Raw genomic sequence first — 23,651 nt, 5'->3', positions numbered from 1 at the left:
AAATCATTGTTCGATTATAGAGATTGAAAACTAATTAATCTTAAGTAAAATTTAAAAAAAAAAAATCTTATGCATTTAAATGATGCATTGTTTTTTTTCCTATTTGTTTCACATAAACCTTCAAAATCATGATCCATTAAGCAATTAGATGAATGTTGTTTTTAGTTTTGTCAATAAGGAAAACACTAATGCCAACAAAAGTATTGGTAAGATTCAAAGAATGTAAAGATCTATATGCACTACTTTCTGGTTTCTTTGTTGGTTTCTTTTGTTTATTTTCATGCCCTCCAAGTGTTTGTTTTAATTCCCGTGTGAGTTTTCATAGTTTGATCACATGTGAGTTTTTTTGTAGATTTACAAGATGTTTCTTCTTTTGATGCTGAACTTGGGAAGACATTTCAAGAATTTACAAGATGTTTCTTCATTCAAATGAATTAGTAACAAGGTATATACATATGCATATGTATATCTATATGAATATGCATATATATATTCATATGCATATATTTATGAATATACATATTCATATATTTAATGTATATGCACATACTTATTCTTATGCATATGCATATGCTTATGCTTATTCATATGCATATGAATATACATATGTCATATTTATTCTTTTGCATATGCATATACACATATACATAAGAATAACCATATGTATTTAATTACCTTATGAATACACTTATTCTTATATATGCATTTACATAAGCATAATCATATGTATTTAATTGTCTTGTGCCTATACTTATTCTTATACATATGCATATGTATATGCATATTCATATATATATGCATATACATATACATATGTCATATACTTATTTTCATGCATATACATATGCATATGCATATGTATATGTATATAAATATTCATATGTCATATACTTATTTTTATGCATATACATATACATAATCATAATCATATGTATTTAATTGTCATATGCATATAATTATTCTTATGCATATGTATATGTATATGTATAAGCTTACTCTTATGTATATATATATATATATATATATATATATATATATATATATATATAAAGAGATAGAGAGAAAGAGAAAGAGAGAAAAGAAAGAACGAGAGAGAGAGAGAGAGAGAGAGAGAGAGATTTGAAATGTTTTTTTTTAAATATGCATGTGCATATGGACAAGTTATTTAAAAATATGCATATACAAAAAAATATAAATATGCATTAAAAATGCATTTTTTTGAAAAATTCTTTTTTATATATTAATTTTGAAATGTAAGGAATATTTTCGTTGATTTAAAAAAATAATAAATTATAAAATTAATAATAATAATAATAATAATAATATATTTTTTTCAAATAGGTGAAAATATACATTATATTTCGATATTAAGATTTAACAACAAAATTTAAAAAAAATGCATTTTTAATGCTTTTTCATATATTTTTTTGTATAAATATACATTTTCAAGAAAAAAGTGCATATGTAAACTCATATAATTTTTTTTTTCAGTTTTTTTAGATATATGTATGTACATTCACATGTGAAATTTGGTACCTAAATTCACTATAGATAAAAAGTATGTTGGTTCTTTCCCTCCTAGTTCTTTATTGATTCTCTCTCTCTCTCTCTTTCTCTCTCTCTCTCTCTCTCTCTCTATATATATATATATATATATATATATATATATATATATATATATATATATATATATAAAGTTTGTGGTCTTCAAAATTTAACCACAATATTTTTATAAATTGACAAGTTTAATCCCTTAATTCTCAAAAGCTTAAGGAATAATAAAGTTCCTATGTTTTAGAGATTTACCACTAAACTTTTTAATTTTTACACTTTTGGTCTCTTATTACAAAAGTTTGTGGTCTTCCAAGTTTAGTCTTCCTTTCTCTTATACATTTGCCACTAAAATTTTTCATTTTTACACTTTTTGTCTCTTATTACAAAAGTTTGTAGTCTTCAAAATTTAGCTGCAATATTTTCCACAATTTGGCAAGTTTAGTTCCTTAATTTTCAACAGCTTAAGGAATAGTAAAGTTTATTTGTTTTAGACATTTGCCACTAAACTTTTTGATTTGTACACTTTTGGTCCCTTATTACAAAAGTTTTTGGCCTTCAAAATTTAGGCACAATATTTTCCACAGTTTGGCAAGTTTAGTCATTGCCGCCTTCTATTGTAAAAAATACGACTCAGGGTGAAACCTGGGTTCTTTTTACTAGTTTTAATTAATCAGTTTAGTTAAACACTTTAAAATTTATTTTTCTTAATGTAACATTTCGACGAGATGAATTTACATATTTTTTTTTGGAAATGGAACTTCCCTAACGAGGGTTTCCAGGCCAGCTTTCACGTACCGACTACTTCCTCGCTACGGACATGAGACTATACATGTTGCGTTGGAGTCACTACAGACGAACCTCCATGGCCACAGAGGTTGAGTAGTGTCAGGATTTGAACATTGGTCCATATGTTATCTACCATATCTTGTATATGTTTTACCAAGTCACCACAACCTAAATGGTTGATGAATTTACATATCAATAACATTATGAATATATATAAGATGCTAAAATTTCATTCAGGTATAATTTAATAAAAAAGGTGTTATCTATTACTTACTTTAAAATAATTAAATGTATTACATATTTGTCCCATTACATTGAATTGTTTTTTTACATGTCATGTTATGTTATTTGTACATGTCACAATTAATTTATTAATTAGTATTTTTTTTTAAAAATATGTGTTTGTCATGTTAAAATCATATGAATTCTCTAGATAAAAAAAAATATCAAATAAATTTATAAATTAATAAAATTAGTAAGTTAAAAATTGTCATATAGTTTTATAAATTAATAAACTTAGTAAACTAAAATGTTGATTCAAATACGATACAAACTAGGTTATAATTTATGGACACCACGGATGAGAAAGTTAAAAACAATTTTAATTAAATTCTAAAGTAACTATTGAGCAATGATAATAAAGAGTTTAATAATTATAATTTTTTTCGGTATTATAGCAGTAACACAAATGTTGTTAAGTAGTATTATTATTTTTGTACATTAAATTGAAAAAGACAGATTTGTCCTTGGAACTAAAATGAGAAAAAAATAATATGCATTAAATGGTTTTATCAATTTCAGGTTAAACAGACGGACTTGTCAAACAAAGATATTTTATGTAAATTTTAGGTTAAATGGTTTTATCTTTTTTTTTGTGAAACAGATACCATATATGCAAATGGATTTTTTAAAGGGACCGTAGATGTAATGTTTTTAGAAAGAGTTATAAGTAATTGATAAGAGAGAATCAAAATGAGTTTTATTTCTACCAAAATGAGAAAAACATGTTATCGGTTCGTCAGAGATTACAAACTTCGTCTCTCTCACACAAAAACACATTAAATCCTAGAAATCGTAAAACTGGAAATCACCATTCATATTCGTTAACAATTTTCAACCAATGTTACTTTATCTGTGTGGGAATATTATACAATTTCTCAGAAAATTGGGGAGTATAGGGCAATGTATCCTAAGTATCGAGTTCGATCTTCACAAAAATGAGGGGTTTTAATCGGCTACGTAATCCATACCTGCAATCGGTTGTATTAGAGGAAAACAAGACTGAAGAATGCTAGGAGTTTGCAGTATCGGTACAACAACAAGGCAATAGAGGAAACGAGTTAGTAGAAGGTTAGGTTTTGAAATCTTGTAATCGTTGCTTTTGATTTTATAAAGTTAATGGTGTTTTTGAACATTAGCGTTTCAATTTCTTAGGAGGGAAAGATAAACTAATTTAAAATTTTTAATTTGAAATTTCTGATTGGTTTTTAAAGATCTGTTCAGTTAGGGGTTTATAATGAAATATTTAAAAATATTTGTTGAATCCAAAGCTAAGCTACCATTTCGGTGACTATCCATGTATCCACCCATATATAAAGACATTAAGCTAAGCAAAGCTGGGTATAACCTGTCAGTTGCAAATCCTAAATTTTAGGGTTTGCACCATATATAAAGACATTAACTCCATCCCAAACCTTATTCCTTCAGCCTTCACTGTCCCTAAAGAGTAGAAATTGAATCCTAAACCTCTTGCATGCTTTGTGAGCTAATTTGGTGCACTTTTGGGTGATTTTTGGTGGTTTCGAAGAAGAAGAAGTTTAAAGAAGGAGCAAGAACGTGGGAGGAGCTTTTAGATCCAGGAGTTTAGCATCTTTTCTGACTCATTTGAGGTATCAAGCTTCAAACTTGACCATTGCATGCTTAGTTGTAGTTTTGGGGTGTTTTATGTGACATTTTGACTCCATAGTTGAGATTTCTTGTGTTCTGGTAGTTCCAACCCATAAGAGTTGTCCTTTTGAGCTCTTGGAAGCATTTAGAGTCATAAAAATCAGGCCTTGATGGTTAAGCCATATCTATGCAAGTGTTAGATGGTCACAAAGTGTGTTTAACGACTTAAATCATGTCTTAACCCCCATCCATGCATGCAAAGACATAATGTTTGTAACTTTATGGTTTAGGACGTCTTAAAGGACTTGGATCTATGTTTTGGATGTTAGGACTTAATGTATTAAGCCACAAAAGGATTTATAAGGAAACTGGCCAGTACGTTGGGAGTACCCCTGGTACGCTACGTGTACTAGGTCAACTTCCCCGAAGTGGTCAAGACCAGCGTACCAGGTACGCCGCATATACGCATGCAGAATGGATAAATGGGTATTTGGGCCTTAGGATGTTGGCCTTGAAAATAGTTGGGCATCATGACCCATTGTGGAGTAAGGCTTCTGGGCCTAGACCTAGGATATATGGTATTAGGCCTTAATGGGCCTTGAAACTTAAATGAATGGACTTGGGCCTTAATTTAATTAGGAGTTGGTCCTTGAGAGAAAGAGGCCCAATAGGCCAAGGATTAGGAAACCTTGCCTTGGGACATGAATTAGAAGTTGGGCCACAAGGGAGCTCTATTTGGACCCAGTGATTGACTTGGGAATTCATTATGATTTAGGGAGAGCAGTTACGCCAGCCGAGGAGTACGATTTCGGCATACGCAGTGAGGTGAGTCTCTCTTCATAGAAACCATGGGTCGAATGCACCAATGTCGACCCACTAGTATTGATATGACTTAGTAATTATCTTTGTGATAATTATTAAGGTGGTATGTATTGTTTGATGCTTATGTGTGATATACATGATTTATGTGGTAGTGGTAGGGTGGTGAAATATGCTCCGTAATCGGTTGGAATAAAATCGATGGGTAGGTCAAGCACCCATGTATGCCTGACAGGGTAGGTTGGACACACCGGTATGTCTGACATGGGTATGTTGAGCACCCAGGTATGCTCAGCAGGGTAGGTCGGGCATCCAGCTATGCCTAACAATATGTTTATGATTTGTATGTGGTATGGTGGGGGAAACTCGCTAAGCTTCGTTTTTACGGTTTTCAGTTTTGGTTTCAGGTACTTCCAGCTCGAAGTGGAAAGGATCGGCTTGATCGCATCGCATCACACCATGATTTTCCGCATTAGTGATTTGGGATTATGACTCTGATGATGATTTTATATGTATTGTTGGATTGCACAACTAAACTATTTTATGTTTACATGGTTTTGGGAAAAACAATATGGTTTATTTTATGATTGATCAACTTAAAAATGAAATTTCCGGGTTGTATTTTTAAGGGTGTTACATCATATGCCAGTGCCAACATACACATCCAAGTACTTATTAGTTACATAATAGGTATATGTGTAGTTTTACATAGGGGTGGAATTGGTACGGTACCAATTCGTTTTTCCTTAAACCGTGTACCGTACCAACTATACTTGGTATAAAAAAATTGCTACCAGTACTGTACCAAATATATTTGGTACCAATATATTTGGCTACCAACAAGTTTGGTTCGTACAAATTGGTAATGGTATATACCGACTTATTTTATTTTTTATTGTAAGATTTTAAAATAAACAAATACATCGGGTAATTTTGATATTTAGTAAAGAAATTGGTTATGTAGTTCTTTTAATTTACAAAATAATTCTATTGAAGTAACGTTAAAGTAACATTTTAGTTTTGTGTTTTAATGTGTTAATAACTATCGACTAATGCAACCAAATAACTTATATAATGTTCTTAAAACTCTAAACACTAAACACAACTGACAATTGAAAATTTGAAATACGATTTTGTTTATATATATATATATATATATATATATATATATATATATATATATATATATATATATATATATATATATATATATATATATATATATATACGAATTGGTTGTTACCGTATTACCATGGTATTCAAAATTTTATAGTATTATCGTACCAAGATTGTTCAATTGTTACGGTACTACCAACCAAACATGTTGGCTACCAACTTTCTTGGTTTTGGTTGGTAGCATGTTGGTTGGTTTTCCGTGGTACAATTTTGACAGCCATAGTTTTACTTTTACATGAAGGGTAAAATGGTAAAATTACAAAGATGGAAACTGTAGCATAAAAATAGTTACAAAACATGTCCCTATGTAGTTGAAATTAAAATGCTATTATGGATTTATTTTAAAGTTGTAAAACTCTAACTTTCTATAAATATAGGTTTTTTGTCACTTGGCACACTCTCATTCAATTTGTCAAATGTCATTTTGTGGTTATTTTGAATTAATTTTTTTTTCTACATGTCATTTTATGAGTTTTTTTATTTTATTAAATTCCGCATAATATTTTAATGTAATAATTGCAATAAATGTAGTAATAAATGGATATTAATTTCACTAATAAACTTACCTTTTAATTTCAAAATTAGTTTCTTTTCTTTATTTAACTTATTTGTTTAAATTTAAAAGATAAAAATATTTCCATTATAATAACACATTATTTTTCTTTTTTTCTTATAAATTCAAAATTCTCAAATATTTTTACCTTTATATTTAACTTTTTTTTTTTAAATTAACCCATGTAGTACATGAGTCTCACAACTAGTTAACAAATATAGCATAATCATTTTTAAAATGTTGAATTCGAAAAAAAAAACAAAATGGTCAAATAAAATTGTTAAATTAAATAAGGGGGAACGAATATGTATTTATACATCAAGGGTAAAATGGGAATGACCAACAATAAACTCATAGCAATGTACTTTCAAAAGAGTATTATCAAAACCATGAAATCCCAAAAAAAAAATCCATCCAAAGGCAAGATGTTATAATTGACATAAAACTGCAACCTTTTTTTCAAAAAAAAAAAAAAAAAAAAACAATTTATACATAATAAATATTGTTTTAAAAGAGACGAGTAAGATGTTATAATTTACATAAAACTGGAAAAAAAAAAAACTAACATAAATTGACATTGTCATAGAATAAAAGAATGAACAATGGTGAAACAGATTGCCTAAAAAGAAACTGACATCAATTTAGCATTTGTACGATAAAAGTACAATTCCTGAAAATACATTGTTGTATTTGGAACTTGAAGTAAGGCATAAATTCTATTTCCAATTAAAGATGATGGAATATTTTTGTAATTTTCAGCAAATAACAACAATAAATAAGATGCTATAAAATGGAGTTTTCATTTTATTTTCATAAAAAAAACAACAAACCTAAATAGGAACAGAAAAAGAACAACACAAAAAAAAAACGGTAAAATGTGTGTTTTATTATAAAATATAAACAGGTGGAGTTTTCTTTCATATAAAATATTTATAGTTAGAATTTGTAGCAATAGAACATGTGTTGTAGTCGATTAGAATTTCTTATAGCACAATATGCGTTGTAAATCCGAAAAACATAGCTTAAAATGGTCCCTATAGCAAAATTTCCTACCAATAGGTTGCATACATATATACACTTACAGTAACATATGTAAACTTTTAAAAAGTTATTATAAACACACATAACTAACAGATGAACAGAAAAATTATGATAAAACACACAGACTAACTGATGGAGAACAGGTCTGTGTTTAAAATTAGGGACAAAAACATTTGTGCTTTAAAAAAGGGACATAAAAAATATACCTTTCGTTTAAATATATTGTTATAATCTCACATCGGTTGAAAGTACTATAAGTTGGTGGCTTATAAGTCTAGATGTCCCTTCCTCCTACAAGCTGACTTTTGGAAGTGAGTTCTACATTTGGGCTTATGGCATGATACATGCCTAGTATGGGATGGGTTCGTATCAATTGGTATCATAGTCATCCTTATATTTTGAGGTGCCAACACTTGGAGTGTTGGCCTACGGAGTGGTGGCTTGGACTCAAAAATAGGGGTGCCAACCGTGACCAACGTAGCCGTGTCCAACAATGACTCAGAGTGGTGGCTTAGACTGAAAGGGGGTGCCAACCGTAACCAACGAGGATGTTGGCTCTTCAAAGGGTGGGGTATTATTATGATCTCACATCTGCTGAAAGTACTATAAGTTGGTGACTTATAAGTCTAGGTATCCCCTCCTCCAACAAGTTGGCTTTTGAGAGTGAGTTCTACATTTAGGTTTATGGCATGATACGGGCCTAGTATGGGATGAGTTCATATCAATTGGTATCAGAGTTGTCCCCATCTTTCGAGGTGCCAACATTTGGAGTGGTGGCTTGGACCCGAAAAGAGGGTGTCAACCGTAACCAACATAGTCGTGACCAACAAAGACTCGGAGTGGTGGCTTGGACCGAAAGGGGGTACCAACCGTGACCAACAAGGACGTTCGCTCTTCAAAGCGTGGGGTATTGTTATGATCCCACATCGGCTGAAATTACTATAAGGTGGTGGCTTATAAGTCTAAGTGCCCCCTCCTCCTACAAGATGACTTTTGGGAGTGAGTTCTACATTTAGGCTTATGGCATGATACGGGCCTAGTATAGGATGAGTTTGTATCACATACATATTCAGTGGATTGTACATCAGAATCAAAACAGAAAGAGAAGAATAAAGAAATAAAATACAAAACAAATTGTAGATTAAATAAATAGAAATCAACGAATAATTTTTTATACTAACCTGATGGATTCAAAAGTGTGAATGCAGATGGTAGTTTGCAGAGATGCAGAAGAATTCTGAACACGTCAATATAGAAAACTAGTTTATGGGATCAATATTTATATTTATAAGTCTAATGAAAAGGTAAACATATATAATCCAAATCGAAATTTGAAAATTCAATATCTGTGTAATTTATTTATCCTCATTATTGCATTCCTATTATGTTGGAGTTATTTTTTTGATAAAGTTAATGTAATTAAAATATCAATAGCTAATTTTATGGGATATCATATCTTTATTTCTTTATTCTTTATTCAATGCAATAATGTTGGTGTATTAAAACTGATTTGTTGATTACTAGGAGCTAATGATACCGAGTATTGACCGCAAGGAATGGGCGGGAAAAGTAGGCTAAATAGAGGTGTAGTAATGACACGTGGAAAGAAGATGATGTAAAATGGTGACATATGATAGTTTAGGGAGACTTTTATTAAGAATAGAGATAGATATTCATAATAGTACTGAGGTGAAAGGAAACAAGAGTTTCCGGGTAACAACATTGCATCATGCCCACTCTTACATACTCTACCATGTTGCTTAATTTAATTAATTTGATTTGTATTTGATCATCCTCAATCATTATCAATTGAAATCTAATGTGTATATCAATCAAATTAAATTTTAACATGCTTCAAAATATCTATTTGTCATGCTAAAATCAAGTGAACATTCGATGCATACATAGAGAAAACATGTCCAATATTTTTATAAATTAATAAATTTAGTAAATTAAAACTGTTGATTCAAATAGAGAAAATGACACACTAGTCCAATAATGTATTTGAAATTTGTCAAATCAGTCCCTTAATTTTTTTTCATGCTTTATGGGGGCATAAAGTAGATGCTAACCTACTTTTTGGTCACTCATACCTGGTATAACCAGTTTTGTGAGGGGAGGCTCGAGGGAATCATCGGAAGATGGAAGTTGAGCATGAAGTTTATCCTCGATTAGCTTCACGAGACCATAAGTTTGGTGGAGAGTTTGGGGGCCGTGAAGGGCAAGTTCGGCCTGAATATCTGGGCGAAGACCGGAGATGAAACAATCACGTAATGAGTAGGGAGGTAAACCGACGACACAATTATTGATCTTCTCGAATTCAGATTGGTAGGCGGCAACCGTGGAGACTTGGTAGAGCTTAAAAAGTGTAGCTTGGTGGTTCTCGTAGGTGGAAGGGCCGAAGCGAGTTTCAAGAGCACGGGTAAATTTAGCCCATGTGCCAAGGAGGTTGTTGTTGGACATATGTTTGTACCAACTGAGGGCATCACCCGTGAAGTAAAAAACGGAAAGGGCAAGTCATTAGTTTAGTGGGATAGCATAATAGGTAAAGTAGTTTTCCGCTTGGAACACCCAATCCAGCGGGTTTGATCCGTTAAAGTTCGGGAGGTGGATTTTTGGTGGGCGAGGGGGTAAGCATTAGGTGGTGGTTGTGGTGGTGGTGGTGGCGGCGGCGGTGGTTGTGACCGCTTGTTGTTGTTGTTGGCGTGAGAAGTTTGACAATGTTGTTCATGGTGTCGGATTGTGCAACAAGATGAGTGGTGATGATGTCTAGGCGGTTGTTGGTGGCGGTGGCAAGGTGGATTAAAACCTGCAATTGATCGTTGAGGGCGACATTGGGGTTGTCGGGGATGATATTGGGGTTGTCGGGGGTGATATTGGTGGAGCCGGACTCGATTTTTGGAGGCATTGAAACGATGATGAAAGCACCAATTGATGTAAACCTGTTAGAGTAGGTTAATCTCCCAAGAAATAAGAAGAAGACAGAGAATCGTTTGGATCAATTTTCTTAATATTCATTCCGTCCTCAAAAGTAAATTACATGGAATATAAATATACTACCTACGCTAACTAAGAAATGGAAACGTGCATACATAATGGAATCATGGCCTCCTAAATATAAGCAATTACTATTTGACTAATTGACTAATTAAAAGAAAACATGGCTAAAAAAAACGTGGCTAACAGGTTCGTATCAGTAAAGCTCATCAACACCTTCTTGTTTGATTTGAGGTGTTGTTTCAAGAAACATATTCATACCCGTATGATAAATCCCGATGGGTTTAGCGTGTTCACGAGCAATGCATTTGTTGATTCTCACTCAAAATCAATGTTGTTCGAAAGAATCAAACAATAACTTGTTAACGAGCTACACAAAACGTATCGAGATTATGTTTGATTTGAAACAACCAAATCATGTGTGTTATTGTATTAATAAGTTGGATAGTAGAATTAAATCTTTGGGACCATGATGTTTGAAATAAATAAAAAATTGATAATATAGTGATTTTAAAAAAAAAAAAAAAATACATAATGTCAAAATAAAAAAATAATAATAATAATAATAAAAGATGATAATGTTCACTTCGACACCATTTCCAACTTAAATTGGAAAATATGATAATCGATTTAAAAGAAAAAAGAATACGACATCAAAAATCAAAATGAGGAAATAATTGTTTTTTTTGGGGGTAAAATTTGCTAAGGGTTTAAGATCTTAGGGCCAAATAAGAAAAAAGAATCAAAGTTTAGGAATAAACCCACGGTTGCCTTTCTCAATTGACATCAGATTGCCGTCGACGCTGCCTCCACCACCATACATCGCCGCCGCCTCTCTTTAATTCAATCTGCAATACACTACGATACAGGTATTTGTACACATTTATCAATATTTACATACACATGTATACATAATCTCATACATACTACAGTTTCCCCATTTTTCTATTCCACCTATAAACCGTATCTGTTTGCGTGTGATTATTACTGGATATCAATTTTTGATCGGAAAAGTCACCTGTTACGAACCGATAACTCACCATTCTGGTCTGTTCACGCGCTTCACGATTTTGTTCTGAGTACGGATTGTGCACATAATCTGTTTGATGAATTGCCACTCTCTCGAATAATTCAATGAAAACAGAATCCTTATTCATCTATACAACTTCTTACTTCATCACTTTTCAATCAAAATCTTTGCTAGTTCATTCATGTTTAGAATCAACTCATTCCAGTAGCGCATACACACACACACACATCTGAGAACTGCATTCTGTGTACCTTTTCAGAGCATTAGCTACAAAGGTTTGTAGATATGGAATTTTGCCCAACTTGTGGGATGTTGTTGAAGTATGAGTTGCCTCATTTTCATCTTCCTGCCCGATTTTTCTGCCCCACATGTCCATATGTTAGCCAAATAGAGCAGAAGGTAATAAAATTATCAATTTATCATACTCAATCATGCAACACATTGTTTTTCCTTTTCCTTGTAGTTAAATGCATATTTTTTCTTCCCTTTTACAGGTCAAGATCAAAAGAAAGCAACGTTTGGTTAAAAAGGAGATTGACCCCATCATCACCCAAGATGACATGAAGAACGCACCAAAAACAGATCAAGGTATTTATATGCTTCACAATTTGAGTAAATTGATGAACTTTTTTCTTTTTTCATCTTTAATTTATGATTTTCTTTGTCTCTTGCAGCTCATTGCCCAGATTGTGGTCACAACAAGGCTTCATACATCCAGTTTCAAACAAGGTCTGCTGATGAACCCATGACAATAAACTTCACCTGTGAGAAATGTGGTAAATGCTGGCGTGAGGACTAAAATTCAAGTTGTCTTATTATGAATAAGTATTGAGTTATATGGAGTTGTTTCTTTTTTACTTAATCTTGACACAATGACTTAATGGATTAAGTCAAAAAAAACTTGGCTTAATGTATTGAGACACCAATCAATTACTAATTTGCCTTTCTTATTTTCTCCCACCAACTCCTCCCATGTTGGAATTGATGAATGCTATGGAAGTTTTTTATTGGAATGTAAGGGTAAAATGGTCATTTAATCTCGTTCATTATGCAAGTAGACTCTATTATATTTGCATTTTTTTGAGAAAGGAACAAAGTTAAATTGCACAAGGATACATACTAACATACATACCCGTTCCCTACTCTCAAATCAACACAAAATTCTCTAATCTCATGAAATCATTATACATCTCTTTCTAGTGGCTTCAACTCCCTTCTTCCTCCCCCTTTTCATCTCTTTACACCATCTCTTATACCCTGATTCTGTTGCTTTTAATTCTACCATTTCCTTGATCTCATCACTTTCACATAATGAAAGAAATGAACGACTTCTTGTTATCGCTCTCCCTTTTGAAACATCATTAAGATCTTCAAACCCCAAAGTTTTTGAAGGTAAGATTCTTGTGATTGCTTCGTTGATAAAGTCGGTGATGAAAGACACATGATGTTTTTGTAACTCGAGTTGTTCAACCATCTCATGTGAGACTGATAGTGCGGTGTCGGTGTTGATGTAAAATAGGAAATGTATGTTCCTCACTTGGCCTACAACCAATGAAAGAGGGTGACTTTGTTTTATAAGTTTTATAAAAAAGAAATATGCGCCACTTGTGGGCACCCCCATCTACAGTCTTACAGATTCTCACCTCCTTACAACTATGACAACCATTTAAAAATAATTGCTACTCGAAGGATATGGAAACTTAAGACTAGTAACTACTCACCACTTGGGTCAGCGATTCGTATGGTTAAAGAAACTGAATTTTTGTCGTTCTTGGTGCCTTTGAGCTTAAACTCATTTCCTTCATACACTCTACAAAGTTCAACAACTGCATGATTTGCAGTGCTTACATGGCTTAACGATCTTGGCAATGGACTCTGCATTGGCTTTCGGAGATTCATGATCTCCAAAAACGGATCTTTCAAAAGCTCCTTAGCAGATAACCTTTGGTTCGCCGGAACCAAACATTTCTCTATGAATTCTTTCACTTTTGGATCACTCACTTTCTCAAGAGAAGCCGGTTTAATCCCCTGTTCGTCATACAAAAACTTTCATAATCTTGATTTCATTTCGTTAACAGGTAATGTTAATGTCTCACATTAGTCAGATACAGTCTCGTCTGACTCTATATGTGTCAGAGTATTTCTCTCTCCTCAATGGTTCTTTTATAGAGAAAATCGAGACTTTATATATCTAACATGGTATCAGAGTTAATCTTATTTTATTCAAAAACATTTATAATCTCGATTTTTTTTTCTATTAACAAATATTGTCAATTTCCACATCAGTTAATAATTCCATATATCTAACATGGAGTCAGAGCAGCTAATCTCATCTTAAGAGATACAACATAATTGAAATTAACTTACAGAGGTAACTTTCTTGTAAATCTGAGCTGGGTTTTTGCATTCGCTATATGGGTACTCAAAAGTTACTATTTCCAACATGCACATACCGAATGAATATATATCAGCAAGTTCATTATATTCCTCCTCATAAAGCTCGGGTGCCATAAATTCAGGGGTTCCTATGAAACTTTTAGCAGTTGGTTGTTGCAAAACAGTAGCCAATCCAAGATCACCGATTTTAATTTCACCATGGTTTCCATTAACAAAAATGTTGTCACATTTAATATCCCGATGAATCACCGGAGGGTTTTGACTATGAAGGTAATCAAGACCATGCAAAATCTGTCTTGCCCAATTCTTAATCGCTTTCATATCAACACTTTTATGCTTCTTACTATATCTACATCAAATCCATTTATATAAATATTTATATACATCAACAACATTAAAAAAAAAAAAAAATTGGAAGACGGCTTACTGGCGTAGGTTTCCTGATGTGAAGAGCTCTGTGATCATGTTCAAAGTCTTGTTCTTGGTATCAATCCATGAATCGAAAAGCTTGATGGTGTTCTTGTGTTTTAGTGATTTAAGAATACGAACTTCGGAATACAACTTTCCAAAGTCGTCTGGAGACTGTAATACGTCATTGATCCTCACTTGGTTCCATGCAACTTCAATTCCGTCGATTTGGTCGAATGCTTTGTAACTAAATTTAACAAAAAAAGGAAAATGAAAACGTTATTATTTAATTAAAAGGATTTGAAACAAAGAAGATGAAGTTATTGAAGCTTACACTGTCTTGAATGCACCTTTACCGAGAACTTCCCGATACTGTAAAAGTAACAAAGAAACAATTTTGGTTATTTTCGGTTGTAATTTAATAACAAAATAAAGTGGCCTAATGAGCTGTTACATTCCATTCCATTTCTTCTTTATCTGGATAAAGATTCGGATAGATAGTTAATACGATGGAATCAACAAAAGACGAAACGGAATGGAATGTAATGACTCATTCCACCACCTTATTTTTCTATCAAATTCCAATCGAAATTAATACCCTTATGTATCGGCCTTTCGGGTCCTTTTCAACATAATCAGGCTCCATATTAGCACCGGTTTCATTGAATTTACGGGAATCCATTTCTCACGGAATCAGAAACCGACTCCGGAATCCGTCAAACCACAAACAAAAGCCACAAGAACATTCAACACAAACAACCAAACAAAAAGATAGTAATGGGCCAGACTGGAAAGAAAAGGAAGAAGAGGAAGTGGAAGCTTGTTTGAAAAGAAAATATATAACAGCACAGCCTAATCAAAAGACTCAAATTTGAGTCTCAAAGAAGGCCACCTCCAAAGCAATGGAATAGGAATCGAATGCCGATGCCGACTGTGTCTGGAATCGAGATCGGCATTCGAAGTTCACATGAACATTGCCAAGATCTCTTGGTGATGAGAAAGAGATTAGAGAGCTTTTTTTACCTATCATCAAACCGATCCTAGATTCCTCCATCCTAACTTATTTTTTCCTTTTATAATCACCATCTCCTTGTTTGATTTTCTCTTTTTTTCTTTTAATTAATCAAAATCGACAACTTGGAAACAAGCAATTGGGTTTTGATTAACGATAAGAAAAAAGGAGATTAAGGATGGGGAATTGGTGTTGGAAGATTTGAATTAGGGAAGGTGAGAACTTGAGCAAAATGGGACTCAAGATCTAACCTTTTAGAAAGAGATGAGATTGAGATAAATAGGTGGGAATCAGAAAAGAACAACGGAATGCAAAATTTTGGATGTTTTGAGAGGACGGAAGGGGAACAAATGTATGGTACAACGTTAATGTCATCAAACCAGACGAATGCGACAACATTTGCCGTAAAAAAACAAAGAAATGATTTTGTGCGGTGAACGTGGATCGAACACGTGACCTTCAGATCTTCAGTCTGACGCTCTCCCAACTGAGCTATCCCCGCTACATTGATAGTTTATAGTGTTTAACTTTGTTGAAGAATATGAGGAAAATACATTTGTGCATTTTGCATAAATGTTGTGTAATAATTCAAGTACAATGCTTAAGAAAACAATTAGTTAACATTTTAAAAGACGATTTATGTCACTATTATGTGTTTTACAAAAACATTGACTGTAAATGGGCTACAAAGAGATGATAAATTATTGATATGTATATTTTTTTTATTGACCTATCATATCTAATATGATAAATATATATGGTCCAAACCTATGTCACAATAACTTTCGTTTTCAATCATGCTCTATCTATTTTATTTGTTTTGTCTTTGTTTATTTATGATTAGGTGTATGTCGTGTGTTGCATAAAATTAAATTATATGATGAAAAAAATACTAACAAAACATATATAAATGTGAAACACGGATCTAAACGTGTTAAATTAATAATAAATCAGTCATTACAATCAAAATTGTAAAAAACGTTCGACGTTAGCTACTCGATGTACTGAGGTTAAGAGATTAATCAGCTAGACGGGGAATACCATTAATATCATAGCAAAATAGGTTAATATCCTTAACAGAACACTAATTATTTCTCAGATAGTTTCTATTTAGATAAAATTTCTTTAAAGTATTATAATTTCATCGTTTTTCACTGTTTCACTCGTTACATAGGCATTAATTAATTGCTAATAGTCTTCTAATCGGTTCGGTAGCGCCTAGAAATTAATCATAATTTCTAATCGATTCGGTAGCGCCTAGAAATTAATCATAATTTTTACAACACTAATTACAATTCATATTATGCGTTATGCATCAATAATAAACCTTTCATCATAATACTCAAAGCAAATGATATAGTCACCTTTTTAAGAAGTCAATGATAAAATAATTGTAGTTTCAAAGTCATTATATGTTTTCGTCTAACCAACATCGATGATGATTCACTGATTTGTTATTTTATTGATCTATAAGTTTTACAATATAATTTATTGAGACAAACTTATATTGCTTACGATATATATATATATATATATATATATATATATATATATATATATATATATATATATATATATATATATATATATATATATATATATATATATATATATATATATAGAGAGAGAGAGAGAGAGAGAGAGAGAAAGAGAGAGAGAGAGGCTCAAATGAGAACTAGAAAAGATTAAAAACCCTAATAACTGTGTTTTAGATATTTTCATTAAGGACATTTTGGACAAATCAAACATTAATATTATATTAAGCAAAGTTTTTTCATTCCCTAATTCACAACTAGTTACGACTTGTAGTGGGACCGTTGCCGAACCACCACCTGACCGTTGTCGGACCACCACCGTCAGAGTAACAACAAATTTAGTAGCATTTTTCTGGACGTATTCACCATTTAATATAACAAACATTGTAATTTTCATTTCTTTGCTGATACTTTTTAACACATACCATTTCATTTTTGTAGCAAAATGTACAAAATTTTCATAAAAAAAATAAAATTATGCCTTGAAAATTTTAATTTTCTTTTTTCTAATTTGTAGATTTCTTTAAAAATATATCATGTATAAAATATATTCATAGTTTAAAGTACCATATTTAAGTTTAATTAAAGTTTAAATTCACTAATACAAACTTTAATATTTTTGTGCATACTTTTTTCATATTTTAACACAAAAAGTATATAAAATATACAAATTAATACAATCCGTGTTTAGTTTGATACATAAAATTCACATCATAACATAATACAATCCAATATACACTAATTCTTATTTTTTTAAAAGTCAAACACAAACACTACCACCAACTACCACACGTCACCATCAACCACATGTGTCATCATCGCAATCATTGTTCCTTCAAAATCAGATATGTATTTAAAATCATTAATTGATAGCTTAAATACTATATTCACAATTTAATAAACCAATTAATTTACTTATTATAAGTTTAATGCAAAATAATTATAAAAACTAATGTATTCTTACATATTTATACAAGCCAAAAAATTAATATATTCACGAAAAAACAAATACAAAAACGTTCACACATAAATAATTTGTATTTTAACATAAAATTCATTAAGTCATTGCTTATACAATCAATTCGCTGTTTAAACAGAAAATTCACAGTTTAATGCCATTAATTAACATTTTTAAACACAAAAATCACATTTTAATAAAAAAAAATTCACAACTTAATATAGTCAATTCACAATTTAAAGTAAAAATTCATAGGTTAATGCAATTAATTTATAGTATAAGCATAAAAATCATAGCTTAAGATATAAATTCACAACTTATTACAATAAATTCACAGTTAAGTGTTCAATAAGTATAAATTCACAACCATGTTATCAACTTAAAACTCTTAATACAATCAATTTATAGTTTAATACACAAAATTAATAACTTAATGCAATAAATTCATAGTTTAATACACAGAATTCACACTTAATATTGTTAAGTTACAGTTTAATAGGAAGATCACAACTTAATGTTGTCAATTCACAGTTTAATACACAAATTATTCATATTTTATGATAAAATTCATATAAGATTACAACTTAACATAGGCAATTCACAACTTAATATTGTCTATTCATAGCTTGATACAGTTCATTCAAAGTTTAATCACAAAATTCATATAGTTGAAGTTTAAGAACGAGAAGGTATACACATCAGATATGTAGCAAAATAATATATTCACAACTTAACTTTAAGAAGATCACAACTTAATGTTGTAAATTTCCAGTTTAAAACACAAAAATCACAGTTTAATACACAAATCATTCATATTTTAACATAAAATCCATAGGCGATTCATAACTTAATATTGTCTATTCATAGCTTAATAAAGTTCATTCACAATTTAATCACAAAATTCATATAGTTGAAGTTTAAGAACGAGCAGACAAAATAATATATTCATAGCTTAAAACTTTAAGACCTCCACAAAAAACTAGACAAATTAAGAGTAAACAATCATATCTAATAGAGATCTAAAACACATTAACGAAGATATGAAGTAAGCCAACACATTAGAGCATGAACGGGGAAGAATTTGCTCAAAATAACAACAAAAAACTCATTTTGACAAGCTTTGGAAGAGCATAAATGAATGAAAATACTAAAAGCATGTACACAAAAGAAATAAAATGATTTTACCTGTAATATCCGCCAGATCTGGAATAAAAAACAATTGAAGCTTGTCAGTCCTGTAAGGAATCACCGTCGACAGATCAAAACCACAAAACTAACACGATTGACAAGAGATTATAGTTATTAAAACTCAGATTCACTTGGATCTAACCAGATCTGGACATATCTAAACTACGAACACCATGAGAAACAACAAAAACCATCGGACTCTCATATCTGACCAGATCTGAACAAGAATCGCCAAAAAAAGGCGTCAAAATCACGAATCTGTCAACATGCCACCACACACGACAAAAAGATGTGGTCGTTTGCCGAAGATCATATAGATCTAGATCTAGAGATGAAAACAACAAACAAATTTCGTAGATCTAGATCTAGAAAAGAAGAAGACGAAACCCAATCTGAAGAAATTAGATCCAGATCTAGACAAGAAGAAGAGAAAACCATATCTAAAGAACTCAGACCTAGAATGTAGGTGTTTTCGCAGGAGGTCGACGTTGCTGGTGGTTGTTAACGTCTTCAGCGGCGACGGAAAGGCGGTTCCAGATCTGAAGTTCTGTAAGAATGTAGGTGTTTTCGCAGGTGATCGGAGGTTGTGACAAAGGAAGATGAGTGACTGTGGTGAAGCCTTCGTCGGTGATGGTGGCGGTGGTTGTGGTGTTCATCAGAGGTCACTGAAAGAGATGAGAGAATAACTTTTTTGTTTTGAACAACTATGAATAATGGATCTGATCTAAGTTTATGGAATAAGTTTTTCAAAAAGACCATTATAACCTTATTAGTTTTTGTTATTTATTAAAGATTAAAAAAATAAAAATATTAGAATAAACAAAATTAGCCTAGAAATATGTGGTTCTTAGGGTTCTTAACCTTTAGATGTTCTCATTTGAACATTTACCTATATATATATATATATATATATATATATATATATATATATACACACACACACACACACACACACACACTGGAATTTTCAAAAGCAAACAAAATTATTACTATACGGAATATTCAAATTTTAGTAAATGTCCTCTGAATGCAAGAGGTAAATTCATGAATTGAAAAAGTGTTGCATACATTCTTACCTATTTTTTTACTTTATGAAACTCATTTATCCTCTAATTGCAACACCGAAATTCCGTCATTTTTATAACTAATGTATGCTTTATTTTCAACAAAACTTTTTAAATATTACACCGAAAATTCCCATATTTTTCAAAACATTTTAAAACCAATAGTGATTTCAAACATCATGAGATGTCAACTTACATATCAAACAAAAAAAAAACGAGGGGTGTGGTCTATTTTGGTGAAGATTTTTATTAGGCTCGCTGTTAGTCCAACCATATTCAACATAGAAGAAGAATGAGGTTCTATTTTCTAAAACCACTTGTTGATAGAATTGATTTTACATTGCCTTATATGCTAAAACCAAATGTTGATAATATTGATTACACATTGTCGTATATGCTAACATATAGTTTCTCTTTTTACCAATGTGGGACTGAGTTTGTATCCCAACAATCCTCCCCCTAAACCCAAGTTCTGCCCTTGGCCTCCCCTTCAACGAAGGTTCATTAGATCCAATCCTTTTTCATACTATTAAATCGCTTGGGGCATGCTCACGTAACATGGGGTCATTAGGAAGATTTTCAATATGAGACTTCAGGATCAACTTCGTTGGATTTCAATACGAGGCTTCAGGATTAACTTCGTTTGACTGAGAATTACTGGGGATTGCGCCACCAGCGTCGTCTACATCATCTGGTCTATGACCATAGCTCTAATACCAATTGTTAGGATCGTTACTAGCCTAACCATGCTCAACATAGAAGAACAATGGTGTTCCATTTTCTAAAAACAATTTGTGATAGAAGGGATAACTCATTGTCTTATATGCTAGCATATAGTTTCTCTTTTTTTTATATGGGATTGAGTTTTCATCCCAACAATTTTAGATAAGTTGCATAAGTAATTTATCATTCCTGATCTCTTTTTGCGGATTTTTTTTGTGATGGCGGCGATACACTTTTCTAGGACATTTGAGTGGGTGATGTTTTCAGAAGGACATTTAGGTAGGTGATGTAAGGCTTATGGACCCATTTCCTAGGCTTTATGTGTTAGAAATTAATAAAGATTATTGTGTTGCGAATAGGTGGCTTGATGCTTGGATATGGGACTGGAATAACAAAATTACGGATGGAGCCATTGTTGACATTGACAAACATGCTCAGTGAGGTAGAGCTTGGAGGTGATCCTAATAGATGGGTGTGGAAGCTCAATCTTGATGCAATTTTACGGTTACTAGTTTCATGTGTCATATCGATGATGTTGTGATTGATCCATGTGTTATCGAAACTAGATGGGGTGCAAGTTGAATCTAATAAAGCTCAACAGAGAATGTTTTATTGTGGTGTGTTTTGTGTCATTGATGTACCTTCTGTTTTATGCCCTGTATGTGATGAAGTTTACGAAGACATTAGTCACATTTTCCTATTTTGTGAAATGGTTTCTTAGGTGTGGCAACATATTGAAAAGTGGTTGGATCTGCCTTTTTCTCTTTCCGGAATGGAAGCAATGAAGGCTCTTGAGGTCATTTTTCTAACTATTATCTAGATGCACTGGAGATATAGAAACAATGTTGTGTTATGGTCGACGAGTATCTCAAAATGCAACGTATATGAGAATATTGTCGTTTTTTCATTTAATTGGTTCTCAAATAAGAACAAAATATTTAGCATATCTTCGACATCGTTGTAACAAAATGCAATGTTAAATATTTCTATGTAATTGTTCTTTTCCCCTAACTCCTTGTTAGGTCCTTTTCTTATATACAAGTTTAGATGTTAACAAAAAAAATACTTGCATATCAATCCACAAGTCATAAACAAAATAACCGATATGCTATAATGACTACTCTATACGAAAATAAGACACACATTGGATATAATCATCATCAAGTACAATGTAAAGAAAATATCATAAAACGCATAAACATAATTTTATTTGTCCAATGTGACATCTCTTATTTTTCAGAACCAATTAAAACATTTTCCTTACGTTTTATAAATTGAGGTGCAGAAATTCCTAGTTAAATAAAACATTCTTAAGATAAAAAAAAGTTATTTTATTAAAACATTGAGGATGTCATTCGTTCATATCCAAACATACATTACAACGTAAAATATAAAAGGCCCTGAAACTACTTACTACAGACACATCTCTTTATTCCACTCGACATCCTAACAAGACTACTGCAACCTTGGTTCCAGTATCTGTGATGCATAAAAATGAGTAGGTCGGGTTTGGGAAACCTGGTGAGATACGTAGGGTTTTCAAGCCATGGCATTTTAATGTTAAAATAATTCCATTCCTACAAAGCATATAACATATAATATAGATACATATAGTGTGACCTAAAATCAACTGCCCAACCCGACCGATCCTCACAGATCCTTGTTCGACGATCCTCACAGATCCTTGTTCGACAATCATCTGGAAGAATCACCTTACCTACTGAATTGTCTAAGTATTTGTTTGACCACACAGCCAAATGAGTCCTTGTTCGGTGTAAGTCATATGTAAGGCAATTAATGTTCAGAGATTTAATAAATATGATCTCCAATTTTATCTATGCCCATGGGTTATAAGTCCATGCTAGCAACGTAATTCACTAGACCGCTTAGAATAGTCAAGTGTTTTCATCTACTCTGGAGTCTGGTCGATGACCCAACATACCTACCGGTTGTCTGATTTGGACCCACCATTTCTGGTCATCCAAGAAAGAGGTAGGATACGACACTCTAATATACAATCTCACACCCTACCTCGGAATGAGACCTATCTAATGTCCAGTTTATTGGGAACTAAACACCTTTTGCAAGTCTAATATAACTAATACAGACTTATACCAAAGTCTATGTTTGTTATAGTTCCTAATAGGCAATATCATCTTACTTATATTATTAGCTCAGAATACAAATAATACAGCTAACACACAATATAAATACTTTTATTAAAATTATGTACTTAATAGTAACTACGCACTCACCTGACCAAGTGTCTGGTGATTGGTGAATCGTGCAGAGCTTCGCCTTACACCTTTTTCCAAAAGACCTAGATGTATATAACGCTAAGTATTAATCTAATATCATACTTCATGGAACTATTATCCTAAGGGTTTAGATTCCACAACAATCCCGAAGTCTACTCCAAAATCTATCAGGTAAGGATCAGCCAGCCAATACAGTCAGGAGGCAGGACCATTTCAGCATATAGCCTTTCTAAAATCCAACAACCAAGCCAACGTAACCATTCTA

At 32.0% G+C, this 23,651-nt stretch overlaps 2 protein-coding genes and 1 non-coding gene across 3 annotated transcripts; 1 reads left to right on the top strand and 2 right to left on the bottom strand.

Moving 5' to 3' along the window:
* Window positions 1-11,475: 11,475 nt before the first annotated feature.
* LOC111876758 (uncharacterized) lies at window positions 11,476-12,793 on the top strand. The gene is made up of 4 exons (XM_023873321.3): window positions 11,476-11,682; window positions 12,103-12,242; window positions 12,338-12,431; window positions 12,518-12,793. The coding sequence occupies exons 2-4, from the start codon at window positions 12,129-12,131 to the stop codon at window positions 12,640-12,642; spliced, it is 333 nt and encodes a 110-aa protein (XP_023729089.1). The 5' UTR covers window positions 11,476-11,682; window positions 12,103-12,128; the 3' UTR covers window positions 12,643-12,793.
* A 96-nt stretch (window positions 12,794-12,889) lies between these two features.
* LOC111876757 (probable serine/threonine-protein kinase WNK6) lies at window positions 12,890-15,956 on the bottom strand. Its single transcript, XM_023873320.3, has 6 exons — window positions 15,247-15,956; window positions 14,983-15,020; window positions 14,668-14,895; window positions 14,211-14,589; window positions 13,565-13,871; window positions 12,890-13,385 (listed from the first exon to the last, which is right to left on the bottom strand). The coding sequence occupies exons 1-6, from the start codon at window positions 15,328-15,330 to the stop codon at window positions 13,015-13,017; spliced, it is 1,407 nt and encodes a 468-aa protein (XP_023729088.1). The 5' UTR covers window positions 15,331-15,956; the 3' UTR covers window positions 12,890-13,014.
* A 133-nt stretch (window positions 15,957-16,089) lies between these two features.
* Window positions 16,090-16,162, bottom strand: TRNAF-GAA (transfer RNA phenylalanine (anticodon GAA)). The gene has a single exon. It is a non-coding gene; the product is annotated as a tRNA-Phe (tRNA).
* Window positions 16,163-23,651: the final 7,489 nt, after the last annotated feature.

The sequence above is a fragment of the Lactuca sativa genome, chromosome 4 (assembly GCF_002870075.4).
Source record: "Lactuca sativa cultivar Salinas chromosome 4, Lsat_Salinas_v11, whole genome shotgun sequence".
NCBI classification, from domain to species: domain Eukaryota; kingdom Viridiplantae; phylum Streptophyta; class Magnoliopsida; order Asterales; family Asteraceae; genus Lactuca; species Lactuca sativa.
This window is presented reverse-complemented; position numbering and strand designations above follow the sequence as displayed.